This window comes from Salmo trutta, chromosome 26, assembly GCF_901001165.1.
Source record: "Salmo trutta chromosome 26, fSalTru1.1, whole genome shotgun sequence".
Taxonomy (NCBI): domain Eukaryota; kingdom Metazoa; phylum Chordata; class Actinopteri; order Salmoniformes; family Salmonidae; genus Salmo; species Salmo trutta.
Window position 1 is genome coordinate 36,236,294 of NC_042982.1, and position 16,837 is coordinate 36,253,130.

General features: G+C 44.6%; 1 protein-coding gene and 2 long non-coding RNA genes across 5 annotated transcripts; 2 read left to right on the top strand and 1 right to left on the bottom strand.

Moving 5' to 3' along the window:
- Positions 1 to 564: 564 nt before the first annotated feature.
- naalad2 (N-acetylated alpha-linked acidic dipeptidase 2) lies at positions 565 to 2,007 on the top strand (the record flags this gene model as incomplete). Its single annotated transcript, XM_029715812.1, is given in 6 exon segments — positions 565 to 655; positions 812 to 1,076; positions 1,164 to 1,245; positions 1,352 to 1,444; positions 1,544 to 1,765; positions 1,863 to 2,007. Coding segments are annotated over 5 exon segments (721 nt in total), but the record flags the coding sequence as incomplete, so codon positions are not given.
- LOC115163708 (uncharacterized) lies at positions 1,978 to 7,524 on the bottom strand. 3 transcript variants are annotated; one of them, XR_003869798.1, is made up of 3 exons: positions 7,348 to 7,524; positions 4,083 to 4,193; positions 1,978 to 3,673 (listed from the first exon to the last, which is right to left on the bottom strand). It is a non-coding gene; the product is annotated as an uncharacterized LOC115163708 (long non-coding RNA). The 3 variants fall into 3 exon arrangements; XR_003869799.1 differs by lacking the exon at positions 4,083 to 4,193; XR_003869797.1 differs by lacking the exon at positions 7,348 to 7,524 and having other exon boundaries at positions 4,083 to 4,267.
- A 3,568-nt stretch (positions 7,525 to 11,092) lies between these two features.
- Positions 11,093 to 13,939, top strand: LOC115163709 (uncharacterized). Its single transcript, XR_003869800.1, has 2 exons — positions 11,093 to 13,014; positions 13,110 to 13,939. It is a non-coding gene; the product is annotated as an uncharacterized LOC115163709 (long non-coding RNA).
- Positions 13,940 to 16,837: the final 2,898 nt, after the last annotated feature.

Here is a 16,837-nt window from a genome sequence, read left to right on the forward strand (position 1 = left end):
ACATTTTTATTGATTGATTTTATTTACATTTTACATTTTTGTCATTTAGCAGATGCTCTTATCCAGACTGACTTATTTGGTGTATAAAAAATAATAATTATGAACCAACCTTTTGTTGTTTTCTCTCTTTCCCTCTCTCTCTCTCTCTCTCTCTCTCTCTCTGTCTCTCTTTCCCTCTCTCTCTCTCTCTCTCTTTCCCTCTCTCTCTCTCTCTCCTCTCTCTCTCTCTCTCTCCTCTCTCTCTCTCTCTCTCTCTCTCTGTCTCTCTCTCTCTCTCTCTCTCTCTCTCTCTCTGTCTCTCTCTCTCTCTCTCTGTCTCTCTCTGTCTCTCTCTCTCTCTCCCTCCCTCCCTCCCTCCCTCCCTCCCTCCCTCCCTCCCTCCCTCCCTCTCCTTCCCTCCCTCCCTCTCTCCCTCCCTCTCCCTCTCTCTCTCTCTCCCTCCCTCCCTCTCTCTCCTCCCCCCCTCCCTCCCTCCCTCCCTCCCTCTCTCTCCTCCCCCCCTCCCTCCCCCCCTCCCTCCCCTCCCTCCCTCTCTCTCCTCCCCCCCTCCCTCCCTCCCTCCAGGATCAGTAAGCTGGGTTCAGGCAGTGACTTTGAGGCGTATTTTATCCGACTGGGCATCGCAGCAGGCAGGGCCCGATACACCAAGAACAGGGTGAGAGGGACATTGTTCTGGGGGGCGGACGGGTGAACCTGGAGACAGGAGCACATTGCAGATGTCCTTTTGATGCAATACAATAGCCCACCACCACCACCAATATGGGGGTCATCATTGGGCATTTGAAGTAGGTGTGTGTATTCTACTTTGTAGAAGACAGAGCGGTACAGCAGCTACCCAGTGTATCACAGTGTGTATGAGACCTTTGAGTTGGTGGAGAGGTTCTACGACCCTTCCTTCCAGAGGCTCAGAGCCGTAGCTCAGGTCAGGGGAGGCCTCATCTTCCTATTGGCTGATTCCCAGCTCCTCCCCCTGGATGCCAGCCAATACGCTGGCTCTCTGACAAAGTACGCCCACACCATCGCTCAGCTGGGACAGAAACACCCAGATGCTCTTGTGAAATACAGGGTATCATTCGGTAAGAGAAAACACACATACGTTTACATACAAAGACACTCATTCTGAATCCCTCATCACCTACAAAGTGTCATTTGTTTTTGTCCAGATTCTCTGTTCTCTGCGGTGGAGAACTTCACTGTGGCTGCTAGGGACTTCCATGAGCGTCTCAACACTCTGGACAGGACAGAGTAAGAGAGAGTGTGTGTGTGTGTGTGTGCTTTCTAGCGTGTCTTCATAGGTTGTGTTTATTGTTGTGGAAGTGTGTTAACAGGTGTGTTCTCCCTACTCTCTCAGCCCTATACAGGTACGCATGGTCAATGACCAGCTAATGTACCTGGAGAGAGCCTTCGTGGACCCGCTAGGTTTACCTGGCCGACCATTCTACAGGTGAGAGCCAGATACAGCACATACTCAGTGTTGTGTAATGTCTTCATGATCAGTTTAGAATCAGATTTTATTTTCTCTCACCCTCTTCCCTCTCTTCAGACATGTGATCTTTGCTCCCAGCAGTCATAATAAATATGCTGGCGAGTCCTTCCCTGGCATTTATGATGCGCTGTTTGACATCGAGCGTACAGCCAATCCCAAACAGGCGTGGGATGAAGTGAGGCGACAGATCAGCATCGCTGCGTTTACCGTCCAAGCTGCCGCCATGACACTCACACCCCCTGCCTAAAAAAAGATCACACACACACACACACACACACACACACACACACACACACACACACACACACACACACACACACACACACACACACACACCCCCTGCCTAAAAAAAAGATCACACACACACACACACACAGCACCTGAGAAAGACACACCAGCCCTGCCTTACACTCCGTGCTTTACCTGAGCCAGTAGTCTGAAGCCACATCCTCTCCCATCGCTATCTGGCTGCTTTTAGTAAAATTGCACCATTTTGAAAATAAAAACAGACTTTTAATGAAGTAATGGTTTGTGAACTTCATCCCTGCCCATCCTGAGCAGTATAATTACAATGTAGGTGCAGAGTTTTATTAAGTTTGTGTGATAGCAAAGAGTGAAACTAAATCACAGATTTCAGACGTGCTGTAAAACAACCCAAAACAAAGACAGTAAAAGCACGACCATGATGAATGCTAAGGTCAGAGAACATCGTTTGACCAGTTGAATTCACTGGAAGGCAGCTGATATCAATAAAATGCCACACACAGTCTCAAATGCACTTAACAAAGAACAGGAGGACTGATCTGTGTGTGTGTGTGTGTGTGTGTGTGTGTGTGTGTGTGTGTGTGTGTGTGTGTGTGTGTGTGTGTGTGTGTGCGTGTGCGTGTGCGTGTGCGTGTGTGTGTGTGTGCTCGAGAACTGCTGACATTCTGACTCGCTGTGCCTAATTGCTCATTAGCTACAGATCCTGATGAGGGTTTCTATGGTGATAGTAGGAAGACCTGATGGTTATTGCCCTCAGACAGTGTTTCAGTGAGAAGATAGAGGAGGTAGCAGGAAGACCTGATGGTTATTGCCCTCAGACAGTGTTTCAGTGAGAAGATAGAGGAGGTAGTAGGAAGACCTGATGGTTATTGCCCTCAGACAGTGTTTCAGTGAGAAGATAGAGGAGGTAGTAGGAAGACCTGATGGTTATTGCCCTCAGACAGTGTTTCAGTGAGAAGATAGAGGAGGTAGTAGGAAGACCTGATGGTTATTGCCCTCAGACAGTGTTTCAGTTAGAAGATAGAGGAGGTAGTAGGAAGACCTGATGGTTATTGCCCTCAGACAGTGTTTCAGTGAGAAGATAGAGGAGGTAGTAGGAAGACCTGATGGTTATTGCCCTCAGACAGTGTTTCAGTGAGAAGATAGAGGAGGTAGCAGGAAGACCTGATGGTTATTGCCCTCAGACAGTGTTTCAGTGAGAAGATAGAGGAGGTAGTAGGAAGACCTGATGGTTATTGCCCTCAGACAGTGTTTCAGTTAGAAGATAGAGGAGGTAGTAGGAAGACCTGATGGTTATTGCCCTCAGACAGTGTTTCAGTGAGAAGATAGAGGAGGTAGTAGGAAGACCTGATGGTTATTGCCCTCAGACAGTGTTTCAGTGAGAAGATAGAGGAGGTAGTAGGTAGACCTGATGGTTATTGCCCTCAGACAGTGTTTCAGTGAGAAGATAGAGGAGGTAGCAGGAAGACCTGATGGTTATTGCCTTCAGACAGTGTTTCAGTGAGAAGATAGAGGAGGTAGCAGGAAGACCTGATGGTTATTGCCTTCAGACAGTGTTTCAGTGCAGTGAAGTTTAGTCTCTGCATTCTGAGTAGAATGGCTTCGGTGTCATTAGTAGCCAGTGTAATTCTACAGCTAAATACAGAAAGCCTGTGTACATACGACATACATACTGCTATCAGCCTACCATCAACAGGGTACAGGTCCATTCAAACATATGGGAGCAGCATGTACCGGGTGCTAGATTTCATTCTCTGTCTGGTTCTATGCATTCCACTTTCCATTCTCCTTCCCCCTCTAAGTGTGCGTGTCTGTGGGAGAGGGAAGGTCCAGATGGGCCCAGGTGATTGGCTCCTCCTTCCTCATGGAGATCTCCACCTTAACAGCCATCATGTTCACTACGCTGCTACTCTAGTATATCACCTAGGAGACATGAGAGGGAGATCAATTATATGAATACCACAGAGATCCTATGAAATGACTTAGTAACTTAATAAGAGATTACTTAGAGATCTAATTGGTACTTTTTTTACCCTCTTTTCTTTCCAATTTGGTGATTACAGTCTGGTCTAATCGCTGCAACTCCCCAACGGGCTCGGGAGAGGTGAAGGTCAAGTCATGTGTCCTCCGAAACATGACCCACCAAGCCACGCTTCTTAACACCCGCTCACTCAACCCGGAAGCCAGCTGCACCAATGTGTCAGAGGAAACACCGTTCAACTGACGACCGCTGTCAGCCTGCAGGCACCCGGCCCACCACAAGGAGTCGCTAGAGCGTGATGAGCCAAGTAACCCCCCCCCCCCCCCCCAGAGGCCTGTGTTTGGTGTGTACCGTGGTGCTGTTGGACTCTGCATTGCTGAGCTCTGGTAGAGAGTTCTTGGCATAGATAGAGAAGATGGCCTGGCTGCCAGTCTGGTGCCAATGAAGCCTACACGGTACCACCTTCATCCCCATGGAGAGAGGGAGAAGGAGACAGACACAGAGAGAGAGAGAAGGAGTGAAGAGAGAAAACGAAAGCAGAGTTGAGAGAGAGAGAGAGCAAAAGTTTGTCTGGGAGCAAGACATCGGGATCAGCGACGGGGCTGGTTTTCTTTTTGTACTCTGTGATTGACTGTAGACCCTGCCACATACCTCTCGCGTCTGAGCCGTTGAGTTGCGACTCTACTTTGTCACTATACTGACGCTTAGCTTGTTTGATTGCCTTGCTGAGGGAATAGCTACACTGTTTGTATTCGGTCATGTTTCCGGTCACCTTGCTCTGATTAAAAGCAGTGGTTCATGCTTTCAGTTTTGCGCGAATGCTGCCATCAATCCACGGTTTCTGGTTGGGGAAGGTTATAATAGTCGCCGTAGGTACAACATCACCGATGCACTTGCTAATAAACTTGCTCACCGAATCAGCGTATACATCAATGTTGTTGTTCGACGCTATCCGGAACATATCCCAGTCCACGTGATCGAAGTAATCTTGAAGCTTGGAATCAGATTGGTCGGACCAGCATTGAACAGACCTGAGCATGGGCGTTTCCTGTTTTCGTTTCTGTCTATAGGCTGGGAGCAACGAAATGGGGTCGTGGTCAGATTTGCCGGAAGGAGGGACGAGGGAGGGCTTTGTATGCGTCACGGAAGTAATAGTAACAATGATCCAGAATTTTGCCAGCCCAGGTCGCGCATTCGATATGCTGCTAGAAATTAGGGAGCCTTGTTTTCAGATTAGCCTTGTTAAAATCCCCAGCTTCAATAAATGCAGCCTCAGGATATGTGGTTCCAGTTTACATAGAGTCCAATGAAGTTCTTTCAGGCCCGTCAAGGTGTCTGCTTGCGGGGGATATACACGACTGTGATTATAATCGAAGAGAATTCTAGGTCAGGTGAACAAAATGACTTGTTGTTATGATCACACCACGACTCGTTAATCATAAGGCATACACCCCGCCCTTCTTCTTACCAGAGAGATGTTTGTTTCTGTCAGCGCGATGCGTGAAGAAACCAGGTGGCTGTACCGACTCTGATAACGTATCCCGAGTGAGCCATGTTTCCGTGAAACAGAGAATGTTACAATCTCTGATGTCTCTCTGGAAGGCAACCCTTGCTCGGATTTTGTCTACCTTGTTGTCAAGAGACTGGACATTGGCGAGTATTATACTCGGGAGCGGTGGGCGATGTGCCCGTCTACGGAGCCTGACCAGAAGACCGCTCCGTCTGCCCCTTCTGCGGCGCCGTTGTTTTGGGTCGCCTGCTGGGATCCGATCCATTGTCCTGGGTGGTGGACCAAACAGAGGATCCGCTTCAGGAAAGTCGTATTCCTGGTCATAATTTTGGTAAGTTGACGTTGCTCTTATATCCAATAGTTCCTCCCGGCTGTATGTAATAAGACTTAAGATTTCCTGGGGTAACAATGTAAGAAATAATACATAAAAAAACAAAATACTGCGTAGTTTCCTAAGAACGCGAAACGAGGCAGCTATCTCTGTTGGCGCCGGAAGACAGTCGCCCCGTAGCACTCACTTCCGTCATCATGAAGTGCTTTGAGAGACTAGTCAAGGATCATATCATCTCCACCCTACCTGACAACCTGAACCCACTCCAATTTGCTTACCGCCCCAATAGGTCCACAGACGACGCAATCACACTGCACACTACCCTAACCCATCTGGACAAGAGGAATACCTATGTAAGAATGCTGTTCATCGACTACAGCTCAGAGTTTAACACCATAGTACCCTCCAAACTCATCATCAAGCTCGAGACCCTGGGTCTCGACCCCGCACTGTGCAACTGGGTCCTAGACTTTCTGACGGGACGCCCCCAGGTGGTGAGGGTAGGAAACAACATCTCCTCCCCGCTGATCCTCAACACTGGGGCCCCACAAGGGTGCGTTCTCAGCCCTCTCCTGTACTCCCTGTTCACCCATGACTGCGTGGCCATGCACGCTTCCAACTCAGTCATCAAGTTTGCAGACAACACTACAGTGGTAGGCTTGATTAACAACAACGACGAGACAACCTACAGGGAGGAGGTGAGGGCCCTCGGAGTGGGGTGTCAGGAAAATAACCTCACACTCAACGTCAACAAAACAAATTAGATGAACGTGGACTTCAGGAAACAGCAGAGGGAGCACCCCCCTATCCACATCGACGGAACAGTAGTGGAGAAGGTGGAAAGTTTTAAGTTCCTCAGCGTACACATCACTGACAAACTGAAATGGTCTACCCACACAGACAGCGTGGTGAAGAAGGCGCAACAGCGCCTCTTCAACTTCAGGAGGCTGAAGAAATTTGGCTTGTCACCAAAAATACTCACAAATTTTTACAGATGCACAATCGAGAGCACCCTATCGGGCTGCATCACCACCTGGTACGTAAACTGCTCCTCCTACAACCGCAAGGGTCTCCAGAGGGTAGTGAGGTCTGCACAACACATCACCGGGGGCAAACTACCTGCCCTCCAGGACACCTACACCCCCCGATGTCACAGGAAGGCCAAAAAGATCATCAAGGACAACAACCACCCGAGCCACTGCCTGTTCACCCCGCTATCATCTTGAAGGCGAGGTCAGTACAGGTGCATCAAAGCTGGGACCGAGAGACTGAAAAACAGCTTCTATCTCAAGGCCATCAGACTGTTAAACAGCCATCACTAACATTGAGTGGCTGCTGCCAACATACTGACTCAAATCTCTAGCCACTTTAATAATAAGAAATTGGATGTAATAAATGTATCACTTGTCACTTTAAACAATGCCACTTTATATAATGTTTACATACCCTGCATTACTCATATGTATATACTGTACTCTATACCATCTACTGCATCTTACCTATGCCATTCGGCCATCGCTCATCCATATATTTATATGTACATATTCTTATTCATTCCTTTACACTTGTGTGTAAAAGGTAGTTGTTGTAAAATTGTTAATTACTTGTTAGATATTACTGCATGGTCAGAACTAGAAGCACAAGCATTTGGCTACACTCGTATTAACATCTGCTAACCATGTGTATGTGACCAATACAACTTGATTTGACACACGCGTGATCACTAAGGATAAATACAAACTGTGTGTGTATATGCGTGGGTTTGTGTGTGTTACCTCGGTCTATGTATCAGCTCCAGTGGTTTAGGAGCCTGGATGACACAGGGGTCACCCCGAGGCTTTATCTCCATTCTCTGTCCTCCCCTCTGAGCACTTCACTTCTGGCCTGATCGGCTCCGCTGGCTTCTCTCTGTTATGGATACCTCTGCTGCAGCCCTGAGGAGAGAAACAACCTTCTAACTTTAGCATATCCACATTTCATCTCCACTTCTAACTTTAGCATATCCACATTTCATCTCCACTTCTAACTTTAGGAAACTTTAGAAGGGCCTCTACTCTTCTATCTCATAGAGGGATGCCAAAGGCACACCTGTTAATTGAAATGCATTCCAGGTGACTACTTCATGAAGCTGGTTGAGAGAATGCCAAGAGTGTGCAAAGCTGTCATCAAGGCAAAGGGTGGTTACTTTGAAGAATCTAAAATCAAAAATATATTTTGATTTGTTTAACACTTTTTTGGTTACTACATGATTCCATATGTGTTATTTCATAGTTTTGATGTCTTCAGTATTATTCTGCAATGTAGAAAATAGTAAAAATAAAGAAAAACCCTTGAATGAGTAGGTGTGTCCAAACTGTTGACTGGTGCTGTATGTAGCGTTGTACTGTAACCCACTAGACTGGGTTTTCTATCTTCTTCTCCACTGACTCACACCTCATGCACAATTCTATAAAACATACATTACTACATAAACTCCCTTGTCAATTTTGCACAAAATCATTAACAATGGTACATTACAAATGAAATTGTATTTGTCACAGGCGCCGAATACAACAGTGAAACGCTTACTTACAAGCCCTTAACCAACAATGCCGTTTTAAGAAAATACCTACAAAAAATGAAAAAAATAAAGAGATAAGAATAACAAATAATTAAAGAGCAGTAAATAACAAATCAAATTGTATTGGTCACATACACATGGTTAGCAGATGTTAATGCGAATGTAGTGAAATGCTTGTGCTTCTAGTTCTGACCGTGCAGTAATATCTAACAAGTAATCTAACAATTTCACAACTACCTTTTACACACAAGTGTAAAGGAATGAATAAGATTATGTACATATAAATATATGGATGAGCGATGGCCGAACGGCATAGGCAAGATGCAGTAGATGGTATAGAGTACAGTATATACATATGAGATGAGTAATGTAGGGTATGTAAACATTATATAAAGTGGCATTGTTTAAAGTGACTAGTGATACATTTATTACATCCAATTTGTAATTATTAAAGTGGCTAGAGATAGCGGGGTTATATACAGGGGGTACTATACAGGGGGTACTGGTACAGAGTCAATGTACGGGGGCACAGGTGTTGAGGTAATTGAGGTAATATGTACCTGTAGGTAGAGTTATTGACGTGACTATGCATAGATAAGAGAGTAGCAGCAGCATAGGGGGGAGGGGGGGTCAATGCAAATAGTCTGTGTAGCCATTTGATTAGATGTTCAGGAGTCTTATGGCTTGGGGGTAGAAGCTGTTTAGAAGCCCCTTGGACCTAGACTTGGCGCTCCGGTACCGCTTTCCGTGCGGTAGCAGAGAGAACAGTCTATGACTAGGGTGGCTGGAGTCTTGTTGTTACCTAACCTTACGACCTGGGGGCGGTCCGTCAGGAAGTCCAGGATCCAGTTGCAGAGGGAGGTGTTTAGTCCCAGGGTCCTTAGCAGTGATGAGCCTTGAGGGCACTATGGTGTTGAACGCTGAGCTATAGTCAATGAATAGCATTCTCACATAGGTGTTCCTTTTGTCCAGGTGTGAAAGGGCAGTGTGGAGTGCAATAGAGATTGCATCATCTGTGGATCTGTTGGTGTGGTATGCAAATTGGAGTGGGTGTAGGGTTTCTGGGATAATGGTGTTGATGTGAGCCATGACCAGACTTTCAAAGCATTTCATGGCTACAGACGTGAGTGCTATTGGTCAGTAGTCATTTAGTCAGGTCAACTTAGTGTTCTTGTGCACAGGGACTATGTTGGTCTGCTTGAAACATGTTGGTATTACAGACTCAGACAGGGAGAGGTTGAAAATGTCAGTGAAGACACTTGCCAGTTGGTCAGCGCATGCTCGGAGTACACATCCTGGTAATCCGTCTGGCGCTGCGACCTTGTGAATGTTGACCTGTTTAAAGGTCTTACATCAGCTGCGGAGAGCGTGATCACAGTCATCCGGAACAGCTGATGCTCTCATACATGTTTCAGTGTTACTTGCCTCGAAGCGAGCATAGAAGTTATTTTGCTCACCTGGTAGACTCGTGTCACTGGTCAGCTCTCGGCTGTGCTTCCCTTGGTAGTCTGTAATAGTTTGCAAGCCCTGTCACATCCAACGAGCTTTGGAGCCTGTGTAGTACGATTCGATCTTAGACCTGTATTGACGCTTTACCTGTTTGATGGTTCGTTGGAGGGCATAGCGGGATTTCTTATAAGCGTCTGGGTTAGAGTTCCGCTCCTTGAAAACGGCAGCTCTACCCTTTAGGTCAGTGCGAATGTTGCCTGTAATCCATAGCTTCTGGTTGGGGTATGTACGTACAGTCACTGTGGGGGGGACGTCCTCAATGCACTTATTGATGAAGCCAGTGACTGATGTGGTGTACTCCTCAATGCCATCGGAAGAATCCCGGAACAAATTCCAGTCTGTGATAGCAAAACAGTCCTGTAGTTTAGCATCTGCTTCATCTGACCACTTTTTTATAGACCGAGTCACTGGTGCTTCCTGCTTTAATTTTTGCTTGTTAGCAGGAATTAGGAGGATAGAATTATGGTCAGATTTGCCAAATGGAGGGCGAGGGAGAGCTTTGTACACGTCTCTGTGTGTGGAGTAAAGGTGGTCTAAGAATTGTTTTCCCTCTGGTTGCACATTTAACATGCTGATAGGAATTAGGTAAGGCTGATTTAAGTTTCCCTGCATTAAAGTCCCCGGCCACTAGGAGTGCCGCCTCTGGATGAGCGTTTTCCTGTTTGCTAATGGCGGTATGCAGCTCATTGAGTGCGGTTTTAGTGCCAGCATCGGTCTGTGGTGGTAAATAGACAGCTACGAAAAATACAGATGAAAACTCTCTAGGTAGATAGTGTGGTCTACAGCTTATCATGAGATACTCTACCTCAGGTGAGACTTCCTTAGATATCGTGCACCAGCTGTTGTTTACATATATGCATAGGCCCGCACCCCGTGTCTTACCAGAGGCTGCTGTTCTTTCCTGCCGATAGTGTATAACCTGCCAGCTGTATGTTCTTAATGTCGTCGTTCAGCCACGACTCTGTGAAACATAAGATATTACAGTTTTTAATGTCCCGTTGGTAGGATATACGTGCTTTCAGTTCGTCCCACTTATTTTCCAGCGATTGAACGTTAGCTAGCAGGACGGAAGGCAAAGGCAGATTACTCTCTAGGTAGATAGTGTGGTCTACAGCTTATCATGAGATACTCTACCTCAGGTGAGACTTCCTTAGATATCGTGCACCAGCTGTTGTTTACATATATGCATAGGCCCGCACCCCGTGTCTTACCAGAGGCTGCTGTTCTTTCCTGCCGATAGTGTATAACCTGCCAGCTGTATGTTCTTAATGTCGTCGTTCAGCCACGACTCTGTGAAACATAAGATATTACAGTTTTTAATGTCCCGTTGGTAGGATATACGTGCTTTCAGTTCGTCCCACTTATTTTCCAGCGATTGAACGTTAGCTAGCAGGACGGAAGGCAAAGGCAGATTAGCCACTCGTCACCTGATCCTTACAAGGCACCCTGATCTTTTTCCGTGAAATCTCAGTTTCCTTCTCCAGAAAATGATGGGGATCTGGGCCTGGTCGGGTGTCTGTAGTGTATCCCTCCCATCCGACTCGTTGAGCTAAAACTCTTTGTCTAATCTGATGTGATTAATCGCAGTTCTGATGTCCAGAAACATTTTTAAAATGCAACATCCTTGCCAACTTCTTCCAGGGTCAAAGGTTCATTGGAGGTGAGGCTGTTTTGAAGAGCACGTGGTAAGTCTTCACTCACTCTTCATATGTTAGCAATTTGATATTAATTTGGTAATTTAATGCGAAGCTTTGAAACCCGTCACTGGTGTTATACAGTTTACAGTATGGGGAAAGGAAATATGATTGAAATAATTATCCAATAACACCTTGTCAGCAGATTCGTCACTGGTGTTACTGTTCCTGCTGGTAACACTATTCTCCTCCAGAAGATTCTGCCATTACCCTCCTAAAGTTGCCGGTAATAGGCTACATGAGGAGTCTGCAACCTTTCCCATGTGGAATGCCAATTTATCTCACCATTTCTACCGATCTGCGTGCCAGTTATGGTTTTCATATGCACATTTTCGTGGAATGGTTTCATTTCATTTATAAGGTCTTATCACAAAATCATTGTCATGTGGTTAACAAATTTCATCCAAATCTAAATTAAAATGATAAACCTAAAAAGTAACTTCAATTGCCATTGCCAACAATGTAAAAATAGCCTGCATAAAGCCAACAAATTAAAACATTGCAACCTGCAGGTAGAAAATATCACATTGGCTACACATGGCCTGTCTGCAACAAACTTTAAACATCGTATCAATTACAGTTTTTCCAATAGCTAACACACTAAATGACATGAACAGCACAATTATTTAAACTGACACACAGAGAGCAAAACCTCGTAAGTCTCCAAAAGTCTAAACACATTTTCTGCTTTACACACATTTTGCAATTCAACTGCAATTCAACTGCACATGGTTCTCTGCATAAGACACAACAGTCTGACATAAAGTCACATGTTTGCCATTTCAAAACACTGCCATTCAAAATGACACTACATGAGCTAATTGGCCAATACATGTGCCACCTGGCCAAACACCTCAATGGTTAATTGTTACCACTTCAATCAGGAAGTAAGCACTATGAAAAAACCACAGGTGAGCACCTTTTGTTTTACAACAACAATGGAAGCCGTTGCAGAGAGAGGAAGAGGAAGAGGGAGGGTGATAATGAGAGGGGGAGGAAGAGTGAGAGGTAGGGGTAGAGCTGGTAGAGGAGTTCATGGCCAAAGAAGACAACAACTTTCAAATGAAATCAGAGCAACCTTAGTTGATCATGTCATCAACCATGGGCTGACAATGCGAGAGGCTGGACAGAGTGCAGCCCAACTTGAGCCGTTTTACTGTCGCCTGTGTCATCCGGACATTTAGACTGGAGTACAGGTATGTATGTAACCAACATTTCTTTCACACTATGTAGTACACCCCATGTCATAGTGTATCAGTTGGGTAACACCTGTTTACCGTCATGAATAGCTGATGTCATACACTAACTGCACAAATTTCCTGTAGAATTTACTCTACTGTGGGGGAAATATCTTTAGGCTGCATTGTCCAAGCCATATATTTTTGTTTTTCTAAAGGACTGAGAGACGCAACCATGGTGGAGGAAGGGGCCAAATGTTCACCGTGGTACAGGAAGCTGCCATTGTAAACTTGGTTTTGGAAAATAATGAAATCAGATTACGAGAAATTCAAAGCCACATCATCCAAGACAACACCATATTCAACAACATTCAACGAGTCAGTCTGTCCACATTGGCTCACATTCTCAAGCGAAACCAAATCAGAATGAAACAACTTTATAAGGTGCCGTTTGAGAGAAACTGTCAAAGAAACAAAGAGGTCAGACGAGCGTATGTGGATGTAAGTAGAATATTGACTGCAGTACACTACACGCAACATTGTTTCCCAGTGTACTGGATAACACCATATTGACTGCTTTTGTTCTTTGTTTTCAGAGAGTACTGGAAATGGATGCTCATGCAATCCCACATGAGTTCATCTTTATAGATGAGGCTGGGTTCAACGTAGCAAAGACCAGAAGATGGGGGAGAAACGTCATTGGCCACAGAGCCATTATAGATGTTCCTGGCCAATGTGGTGGAAACATCACAATGTGCGCTGCCATCTCCAATACGCATGGTGTCCTCCACCGTCATGCCAACCTTGGACCATACAACACAGCCCATATTCTCCCATTCCTGGACAGACTCCACAACATTCTCATACCACCAGAGCGTATGAATGATGCAGACCATCAAAGAACCCGGTACGTTGTAGTATGGGACAACGTGAGCTTTCATCGTGCAGCCCCAGTCCAAAACTGGCTTGCTGACCACCCACCATTTCTCGTGCAATACCTCCCACCATACTCACCATTTCTGAACCCCATAGAAGAGTTATTTTCGGCATGGCGGTGGAAGGTATACGACCGGCAGCCCTTTGTACGCATGCCTCTTGTGCAGGCTATGGAAGAGGCATGTGATGAGACTGATGTGGGTGCGATTCAGGGATGGATAAGGCACTCAAGGCGCTTCTTCCCTTGATGTCTGGCAAGGGAAGATATTGCCTGTGATGTGGACGAGGCGTTGTGGCCAGACCCAGCTGTGCGGCAAGATGCTGCCTAATTATTTTTCTTGCCTCTTTTTTCTATATATTTTTTCTGCAATTTTCTTTTTCAGTTTACTGTTTTTTTGTGAGCATATTTTTGTTCAGTCCAATGTAAATATATCTGCTGTGCATATGTTGCACTGACTTGTTTGGTGAAAAATAAAATGTTTCAACAGCATGTGTGTGTATCTGCAAATATTTCTGTGCATCTGAAGAATTTATTTTAGTATTATGGCACAGCATACTAAAGATGAGTGCTTTTCATTATGCCCAACAGTGTGTAGTTGGTTAGACAAAAATCTGGTAATATGAATGAAGTGTGTGCCATTTCGTGCAAACGTTTGATTTTGATAATGCTATATGTAGTTTTGGTTGCAGTGCTTCATTTTGCAGGATCTATGAGGTATTTTGCAGTTTGGGGGTGTGGATTGTGTTAAGTATTTTGATAATTTTGCAAACTAGGCTGGTTTTGTGTTTTAGCAATTGGGAAAAACGAATGGGTCTGCCCAAAGCTTGCACTAGCGTGCTCGGGACAGACACATCTGTAGGCTATTTGCTCAAGGGATAAGAAGCAGAGCTTGACTTGGGCAGGAGCTCACCTCAAATGTTCTACTGCTTCAGCTCCTGTTCCTCTTAATAAATATCAGCTCAACAGTATTGTGGAGTCCCTATTCCTCTTATAGAATATTAACTCAACAGTATTGTGGAGTCTCTGTTCCTCTTATAGAATATTAACTCAACAGTATTGTGGAGTCCCTGTTCCTCTTATAGAATATTAACTCAACAGTATTGTGGAGTCCCTGTTCCTCTTATAGAATATTAACTCAACAGTATTGTGGAGTCCCTGTTCCTCTTATAGAATATTAACTCAACAGTATTGTGGAGTCCCTGTTCCTCTTATAGAATATTAACTCAACAGTATTGTGGAGTCCCTGTTCCTCTTATAGAATATTAACTCAACAGTATTGTGGAGTCCCTGTTCCTCTTATAGAATATTAACTCAACAGTATTGTGGAGTCCCTGTTCCTCTTATAGAATATTAACTCAACAGTATTGTGGAGTCCCTGTTCCTCTTATAGAATATTAACTCAACAGTATTGTGGAGTCCCTGTTCCTCTTATAGAATATTAACTCAACAGTATTGTGGAGTCCCTGTTCCTCTTATAGAATATTAACTCAACAGTATTGTGGAGTCCCTGTTCCTCTTATAGAATATTAACTCAACAGTATTGTGGAGTCCCTGTTCCTCTTATAGAATATTAACTCAACAGTATTGTGGAGTCCCTGTTCCTCTTATAGAATATTAACTCAACAGTATTGTGGAGTCCCTGTTCCTCTTATAGAATATTAACTCAACCGTATTGTGGAGTCCCTGTTCCTCTTATAGAATATTAACTCAACAGTATTGTGGAGTCCCTGTTCCTCTTATAGAATATTAACTCAACAGTATTGTGGAGTCCCTGTTCCTCTTATAGAATATTAACTCAACAGTATTGTGGAGTCCCTGTTCCTCTTATAGAATATTAACTCAACAGTATTGTGGAGTCCCTGTTCCTCTTATAGAATATTAACTCAACAGTATTGTGGAGTCCCTATTCCTCTTATAGAATATTAACTCAACAGTATTGTGGAGTCCCTGTTCCTCTTATAGAATATTAACTCAACAGTATTGTGGAGTCCCTGTTCCTCTTATAGAATATTAACTCAACAGTATTGTGGAGTCCCTGTTCCTCTTATAGAATATTAACTCAACAGTATTGTGGAGTCCCTGTTCCTCTTATAGAATATTAACTCAACAGTATTGTGGAGTCCCTGTTCCTCTTATAGAATATTAACTCAACCGTATTGTGGAGTCCCTGTTCCTCTTATAGAATATTAACTCAACAGTATTGTGGAGTCCCTGTTCCTCTTATAGAATATTAACTCAACAGTATTGTGGAGCTCCTGCACCTAAATATAAACAGTACTGACAGCCAAAATGAGTACTGGAACCCATTTCAGTCCAAGTCAAGCACTGATGGAGAAGCCTATTTTTATGACATTCCCACTGGACCAGAGCATTTTCCCTGTCACGCTGAGTGGTTATCGAAAGGGCGAGAGCTGGAAAGATTTTTCAAATACATTGAGGAATTATTGTAATTGTCAATGGATATAAAAACAGAATTTGTTTGCTTGCTGTTTGAGGTAACGAACACATGAGAAGCTTCACAGGTCATTAGTGGTGGTGCATTAAGCCAATCAGAAATACAATTAGATCCCCAAATGAGCACATTTATATGCCTACATTTGCACGCAGGCCATATAGTCTATAGGCCTACTTCTATGTATAAATCAGGCCACGTAGCCTATAGGCCTACTTCTATGTGTAAATCAGGCCATATAGTCTATAGGCCTACTTCTATGTATAAATCAGGCCACGTAGCCTATAGGCCTACTTCTATGTGTAAATCAGGCCATGTAGTCTATAGGTATACTTCTATGTATAAATCAGGCCACGGAGCCTATAGGCCTACTTCTATGTGTAAATCAGGCCACGGAGCCTATATGCCTACTTCTATGTGTAAATCAGGCCACGTAGCCTATAGGCCTACTTCTATGTGTAAATCAGGCCACGGAGCCTATAGGCCTACTTCTATGTGTAAATCAGGCCACGTAGCCTAGAGGTCTACTTCTATGTATAAATCAGGCCACGGAGCCTATAGGCCTACTTCTATGTATAAATCAGGCCACGGAGCCTATAGGCCTACTTCTATGTGTAAATCAGGCCACGTAGCCTAGAGGCCTACTTCTATGTATAAATCAGGCCACGGAGCCTATAGGCCTACTTCTATGTATAAATCAGGCCACGGAGCCTATAGGCCTACTTCTATGTATAAATCAGGCCACGGAGCCTATAGGCCTACTTCTATGTGTAAATCAGGCCACGGAGCCTATAGGTCTACTTCTATGTGTAAATCAGGCCACGTAGCCTATAGGCCTACTTCTATGCGTGCCCGTCCTTACTCAACATTGACAGGAGTGCTCCAAACAAAAGACAATGACAAAATTGAATTAACAAAACTCATAAATGGACTGA